Source organism: Hyaloscypha bicolor (genome assembly GCF_002865645.1).
Source record: "Hyaloscypha bicolor E unplaced genomic scaffold K444scaffold_55, whole genome shotgun sequence".
NCBI lineage: Eukaryota > Fungi > Ascomycota > Leotiomycetes > Helotiales > Hyaloscyphaceae > Hyaloscypha > Hyaloscypha bicolor.
This window is the reverse complement of record NW_020194557.1, coordinates 254,295-261,572: the sequence shown is the minus strand read 5'-3', so window position 1 is coordinate 261,572 and position 7,278 is coordinate 254,295. Positions and strand designations below refer to the sequence as shown.

Sequence of the window (7,278 nt, the reverse complement as noted above, 5' to 3'; positions counted from 1 at the left end):
CCCTTGCAAAATTTCTCCAACTCCTTCTTTCCATCGTCACCGCCTCAACCCTTCCCATTCCGGCTGTCTCTTCCTGATCTGTCGAGCTACCGTACCGAGGTTTAATTCCCAAGTATCACAAGATCCACTCTCTTCCACTGAACCCCTCGCTTTGACATTGTCTGTGTCCCGCATCGCCCAAGGCCCACCCCAATACCCGGAATTGGCTCGCCTCACCTCACCTCATCACTTTATTTCCATCACCTTTCGCATGTGCAATTTGATCTCAGTCTTGTCTTCCCAATCTCTCCCAATAAATTCACAACTCGTATTCTCGCATACTCGCATACTCGCATACGTGTGGCAAGTTGTAACCCTACTCGAGCATGCAGCAACCGACCCTAGTACCCCTGAATTTCAACCTATTATCCTTTCTAGGAAATCTTAGAATTAAATCAATAATGTATACTTCGGTGCCGCCACCAAGCGAGATAGGAGATTTTTCAATCAATACTTTAAAGCTTGGAATTGTCACCCAAAGCTTACTGTATCTATAAGTTCCCATGTAAGCAGGTACCCGCGCGCCACTACGAGTCTACGACCCCGACCCTCCTCAAGACCCCGAGTCCCCAAGTCCCAACGTCTAATTCTTGGCAAGTCGAAATTTCTCGCTCTCGCTCCCAAGACCTCAAGTTCCCACGTCAGATCCAATCACACCTCTTGGCAGTCTTCCTCAATTTCTGGGAACAAACTCCTAAGAACTCCAAGAGACTTCCTCAAACCGTGCCCAAACCTCGATCCCGAATCCCCCGAAGCTTTTCCACTCACATTCAATTTAGCTCTCGCTCCCATAAGCAGGTACCGCCACCTGAACGGTTCCCCTGAGCTCAGACCTCTTCCACCTCTTCCGCCATTTACCCAGCCTTCACCACCCTGCGGACCGTATGTACCGTCCTACCGGGTCTGACAGATAACTGCCCCTCTAGACCCACAAAACAATGCTCTTATCTCTTGAATCTTGCCCCGCTGCTGTATGTACCCCTTTTTTACGCTCAATCATCAAGGTTCACAATAAAATTTATGCTTACCGCAGAACATGATTCAGGCCGGGAGAACTCTTGCGAGAGTTTCCGAATCTGTTGTGGGTGAAGATGGAAGAATTATCGATTCGAGTTTCAACTTCTCAGCATGTATTTTCCGAGGGTAGGTAGCTATCTCGTGCGCCGCTACCCTTTTTTGAGCCTCCGGTGGGGGAAGATTGGAAGTTTTCACGATCATGTTTCGGCCGCCACTATCGTACCCCTCGGTTGGAAGATACATTTCCTCCTCGCGGATGTGTTGTTGTGATCGATCAAAGCCCTGTGGGAGTCTCGGTTCAACGAATAACAAACGGTGCTCCGCTCCACATGTCCACTTCTGAGAAGCGGTATGGCTTTCGGTTTTCACACTGTGGCTGCTTATTGACGTGCCTGTCTCCTGGATTTTCGGGGCCCACTTCCGGACCTACCAGAGACGCTTCCGAGGGCTCCTGTAATAAAGATGAGGAATATTGCTTCAATTTTCAAGCCCTTCATCATCGTCCCTAACGAGGAGGGGGAGCCTTGATAGGGGAGACACCAACCCCTGCCAACACACCCTTCCAAAAGTCCAAATCCAAAAATCCGGAATATTAATTATCTTACCAGCTATTGCCAAGAAAAGCTTACTTCCTTTATGAGCGACACCATATCATTCGTTTCCATAATCAATATAATATTTCGCGAAAGCATGAGACCGGAAGGGGACGGTTATAAAACGAAAACGGCTGTGACAGCCGCAACTGTAACGTTGCAAAGGTATTTCACGCAAAAATGCCACACAGCAGATGTGGTATCAGAGAAAGATTATCCGAGAATTCATATTGCAGGTAAAGTGATGCGAGTCCCTTCACCCAACACCAAGGTGATGTAAGCTTACACGAACCAGGAAAAACCCAGTGACTACTCCCCCCCCCCCCCCCCCCCCCCCCCCCCCCCCCCCCCCCCTAATTAAATGTAACAGTGGGTCAAAGTGCAGGGGTTTTTTGGTATGGCAAATGGACCGTGCCAGGCTGGTTTTGCGGGGACCCACTATTACATTTATTTGGGGGGGGAGTACCATCCATGCCGGTACCAGACCCCACTTTGCTTCTAGAAATTTCCCTGAACCTGGTTCTGATACGAAACCAAACTGGTGACTTTGAATAGGACCGAAAAATCCTCAACGAAAGATCAAGCAAGTTTGAAACACACTATGTTGCACTCCACATCACAATGTCATCAACTTTCCTGGTTTCTGTCCACTCTATGATCCCAACAGAACTCCCTTCCCAGGATTCAAGAAAGTAGAGAGGATGTGTACCGTGGATTGACCAACTTGAAAGAGCATAGAGTAGATGTTGGATCGCACGATTGTGGCGTCACGTGATTTACCCCTTTTTCCCTCCTCCTCGGCTCTCGGCAAGCTTGACTACTCACTTCTACATGATTCACTCCCCTTGCAAGATTTTGCTTCACTTCACTCTCGTCTTCTTACTTGCTCTCCAACTAAGTGCGCGTATCTCATCCGACAATACAGCAGACCAACTTCTAGGCTCTAGATATGCATACCGAACCAAACTCCACCAATTCCAACGACTGACAGGGAAAAAAAACCCTAAGACACGAACAAAGTCACGAAAGACTCCTCTTCAGCTATTCTCTCGCCTCTCGCACTCAAGCCCTTTCCCAGCTACCTCCTTCCCCGCTCTCCTCCAAAAACAGACTGCCAACAGAACTTCCCTTCCCCGTGATCTGATCCCCTTCGTCTCCCTTTCCGATCCTCACACTCCCCAGTCCCAAAGACACGACGATACCCCTCTGTGCTTTGCCTCTAAAGAAAGCCAGCTCATCAGCCGGCAAGCTTGAAATCTCACTGAAACCCGAACTCGACACTCCATTCAGCCTAATCCCCGCCTGGGATAGCACATTGTTGAAGATGTTCAACATAACCGTGGTAGCAAGCGTACCACCAAGGGTTATAGCCAGACTCGTCAGACTCACGATGCTTGCGATTGCATCAGGGTGGCAGGCAATACCATGCAGTGTGCCAGGCATCATCCGCAAACCTGTGCCGACGCCGGTAAGGGCTAGCCTGCCGTAGATGAGGTTCAGCTTGGTGGAGTTTATGGCGGCAGCGAGGATGGCGATGCCGCGTGCCTCGATGACGCAGCCTAGGACGAGGGGGAAGAAGGTTGTAGGGGCTGGACGTTACAGGCGAAGATGGCGAGGTAGGCGCCGGCTGTTCAAGTCAAGCGTCAGTGATAAATTCTAGGGAAGGGGAGAGCAACGGGAGGGGGGGAGGGGGAAAGCACCTCCTAAGCCAGGCATGTAATACGCCAAAGTGACATCTGCTTTCCCTGCAGAGTAGTCTCTAACAAGCGCGAAGTACAGGTCTACGGAGTAGCACACTGCATACGCCGCCATGCCTGTAATCAAGTTTATATACACCAGTAGTTCTGCATTGCGTGTAAAGAGGTTAATGGGATCATCGGTCTCCTTGTCGGTGAGCGAGTGGCCAGGAAATGTCCTGGCAGCATCAAGTATTCCCAGCCCAGAAAAATGAAGATGAGTATCGAGCCGACGGCTAGATGCGCGACGACTTTGGCGTCGCTCTGGGACAGTAGGCGCGTGCCCATGTCGAAGCTAGCACGAACAGGCCCATGCCGAAGATAAAGAGTATCTGCCCACCGAAATCGATGGCGTTGAGGCGTGCGGAGAAGGTTTGTGATACTCATTCTTTCCTGTCGTCTGTTCTTATGGTCTTTTGAGGGCCAAGGAGCACGGGTGGAAGAACGAAGCGTGCGAAGCATGGAGCCTTGGAGGGCGGAGTAGCGACCGAAGACGTCGGCGAATTGGCCCCAGAAGGGGATGAATGCTGCTGAGGCGAGGATGAAGGCTGAGACGATCCAATTGAATTGGGATAGCTGGTCTATTCAGATTTCAGTAGGTGAAACACTTGACTTTGATGAGACTTACGGAAGTCTAATGCAATAAAGGGTAATGCTCCAGCAATAATAGCAACGTCAAGTAATTAAACCAAAAAAGGGAAGAAAAGCCCAAGCATCAGCCGCCTTCGGTAGTGATTAATTTGCCTCTTTCATCTTTGCAGATATCCCATTCGGTTGTTTTATCATGAATGAGTTGGTGGTCCTTTTCGACTTCCTTTGGGGTGAAGTCGTCCAGCCCGTTGCCCTCAGACATCAGTCCAGCCTCTGGAGCCAGACTTAAGTTTCTTTGATGAATGCATGGTTCATGTCGAGTTGGCGCTTTGGGGTTATTGTTATCCTCGATGAATTTTCTGTAAAGATAGAGAGCTAATTCTAGGTCTTGGTGGAAATGTTTGTTAGAGGTCAAGCTACTTCTTGACAAGGTGGCTGTGAAAACAAAGGGAAGGCAGAGATCACCCCGAGGCGAAGCCATTGATAGGTAGAGCAGAAGTAAGGCAATATATCAGTGGAGATAAACACTTGGGAGACATCTTCCATCTCCTTATATCGTCCTTTCCACGCACTGGAGCGACAAGGGAGAAGAGATCAACAACGGTCGGCTAATCGTGGGACGCAACCTACTCCAGAGAACACCAGAACAGGAAAAACCCCGCACATCCTCAGCCTTACAGACCCACGTCAGAGATCCATCATTGACTGTCACACAAGGCCAAATGGGTGAACGATTCGTAACTAGGAAAGCAGAAATGTTAAATCTGCAGGGGAGTTAAGGGACTCGGACACGTCAACTTAAGCTCATTCGCCGCCGAACTGCCCAGCCCCAACACGGGGCCCGTGTCACGGGCCGTTGTTGGTTAGTCAGAGGAAGAGATTCCGATCTCTTCGTCATCTCTTCGGGCGGTTTCTATTGCATCCATAAGACGGATGGGAACAGGAAAGAGGATGGAGTGGGGTGATCTTTTTGATTGGCGGACTTGTGACGCGATGTCTGTGTGTGCCACAAGTCTCGGCTCAATGCAGTTAAGCTCAACTCCCATTTCTTCCTCATTTGGCTAGCTTGTGGTGACTGAGGCGCTCAGCCTGCGCGTCAAGCTGGATGCTTTATCAGATCAACCCAGATAAGATGCCAACTCCTCCTCTTCTCCTCTTGAGACCACCTCTGCGAAATGCCAAAAGCCGTACAGCTCATTCCATCACACCAGGTTGATCTCCAGCCATTTTTAAACTCACATGGCTGGAGGTGAGACGAATTTGCTCACGGAAAAACACCACTCACCCCACCTGGGACTCGGAGCAGAGAGCATGGTCTACTGCGGGAAGCCGTCGGGTGGCTGCCATGCCTGCCGAGCGAGGAAAACGAAGTGTGATAAAATTCCCGAAGGCTGTACTCAATGTTTCAGAGCCAAACGAGAGTGTCCCGGATATCGATCACAGGGAGATCTAATCTTCCGGGATGAAAGCACCAACGTCGTCCGAAAATTCAAGGCTAAGGAAGCAAAGAAGCAAGCCCTGGAGTTATCCCTGTCTATCTCCCCGCAGCCGGAAGAGGAAGTATCCCTCGAGCTGGTGCAGCAGAAGGACCCTTATTTATCAGCTCTCCAATTGGCACCTACAATCGAAGATCTCGCAACCGGTTTCTTTATTTCGAATTATGTTATCGAATGTAGGGCGTCAAATCGAGGGCATTTGGACCCAATTCAAGATATGACTAGGACTGGTCAACTGGATGAGGGTTTGCTTTCAAGTATGAAAGCTGTTGGCCTAGCAGGCTTCGCCCATGCGGCACACGCACCCAATTTATTGAAGAACGCTCGCTACCAATACGTCCAAGCCCTTCAATCAACAAACGTTGCACTTCGAGATCCCGTTCAAGTCAAGAAAGATAGCACCTTGATGTCAATTATGATTCTCGGAATCTTTGAGACCATCACCGGTTGCCGTCAAGAGTCACTCAAAGACTGGTCTGAGCACATCAAAGGCGCTGCCGCAGTCATCAAACTCCGAGGCCCGGATCAAATCAAGACACCCGCAGGAAGACGACTATTGGTCCAGGTGACGGCCCATCTCATGATAGCCTGTATGAACAAGGGGATCGCACTACCGAAGCATATGATCGACTACATGACAGCCGCCATCGAACTGGTCAAGACACCAGACCCTGCCTTCATCATCCAAGACACCTTGATGCGTTTCTCAATTCTGCATGCAGAAATGCAGCAAAAGATTCTCACAGACCGAGAAACAATTTTATCTCGAGCTCTGGAGCTTGATGCCAAGCTCGTAGAAATCGTCGCCAACGTCCAGCCAGGATGGGAATACAAAACCGTCTTCACAGAAGAGAAATCCGAGCACGTCTTCAACGGCCGCTACCATGTGTACAAAGATTATTGGATGTCACAGATGTGGAACACGCTCCGGACAGGCCGCATCCTTCTCAACGAAGTGATCCGCAACACCCTGCTCGCAGGTTTCTCTACCAGCCCTCCCGTCTTCAGGTCCGCTGAGCACAGCGCGCAATTTCAGATCTCCACGGACGCAATATATGAAATGCAAGCAGATATTCTCTGCATAGTGCCGCAGCACGTCGGCTATTTCCCAAAGGGAGGAACGCACTTTCAAACGCTCGCTGAAGTCGATCAATCGCAGCTCCCGACTATTAAGATGTCGGGAGGTTCGTTCTTGATTTGGCCGCTTTGGCTAGCAGGTATTTTAGATGTTGCCACGGAGGAGGTCCGACAGTTCGTGAAGAGAAACCTCGACTCTGTAGGTACGACTATGGGTATTAAGCAGGCTTATCTTTTGGCTGATATTCTGGAGGCGAAGACTGGAATTACAGTTTGGAAGGAAGACTGAAAAGAAAGATTGCCTGGTTGTCTCAATGCTGGAATACACCTAGCTTCTTCAGGAAAAAAGTACAACGACACCCCCCAGGTATCGATTAGGGGCCAGAGTATTAACGACTTGTAATTGGCTACTCCGCCCTTTAGATACCTTAAGTTGGATTTTTGTTTAAATAAACATAGTATACTATAAGGCTTATAATTTAATCACGTGCTTCTTAACTTATAATAAAAAGATTCCTTAAAATATAATTTTAATTTAAAGGAGTTTATATTCTAATTAATTAAGTTTTTATTTTAAGGTCCTATAAGATTTTATAATTAGAGGCTTATAGGGATCTTTTATCTAGATTTAGGGACTCAATTACTAAATTTCTAGGCTTACTTAGAACTGCCTTTAAATTATAAAATATTAATTTTTCAACCTTTTTAATTTAAAGAATTATTACTAAT

The 7,278-nt window shown here is 48.6% G+C and overlaps 2 protein-coding genes across 2 annotated transcripts; one reads left to right on the top strand and one right to left on the bottom strand.

Moving 5' to 3' along the window:
- Positions 1-2,711: 2,711 nt before the first annotated feature.
- Positions 2,712-4,457, bottom strand: K444DRAFT_627976 (uncharacterized protein; the record flags this gene model as incomplete). Its single annotated transcript, XM_024882868.1, has 4 exons — positions 2,712-3,208; positions 3,484-3,966; positions 4,014-4,019; positions 4,442-4,457. 4 exons carry the CDS (start codon positions 4,455-4,457, stop codon positions 2,712-2,714), a joined length of 1,002 nt encoding a protein of 333 aa, XP_024738840.1.
- Positions 4,458-5,110: 653 nt separating this feature from the next.
- On the top strand, positions 5,111-7,039 carry K444DRAFT_611155 (uncharacterized protein). Its single transcript, XM_024879889.1, has one exon. It carries the CDS (start codon positions 5,216-5,218, stop codon positions 6,836-6,838), a length of 1,623 nt encoding a protein of 540 aa, XP_024738839.1. The 5' UTR covers positions 5,111-5,215; the 3' UTR covers positions 6,839-7,039.
- Positions 7,040-7,278: the final 239 nt, after the last annotated feature.

What these genes read in the sequence shown, in the direction of transcription:
- K444DRAFT_611155 (XM_024879889.1), top strand. Translation starts at nt 5,216, where the DNA reads ATGGCTGGAGGTGAGACGAATTTGCTCACGGAAAAACACCACTCACCC.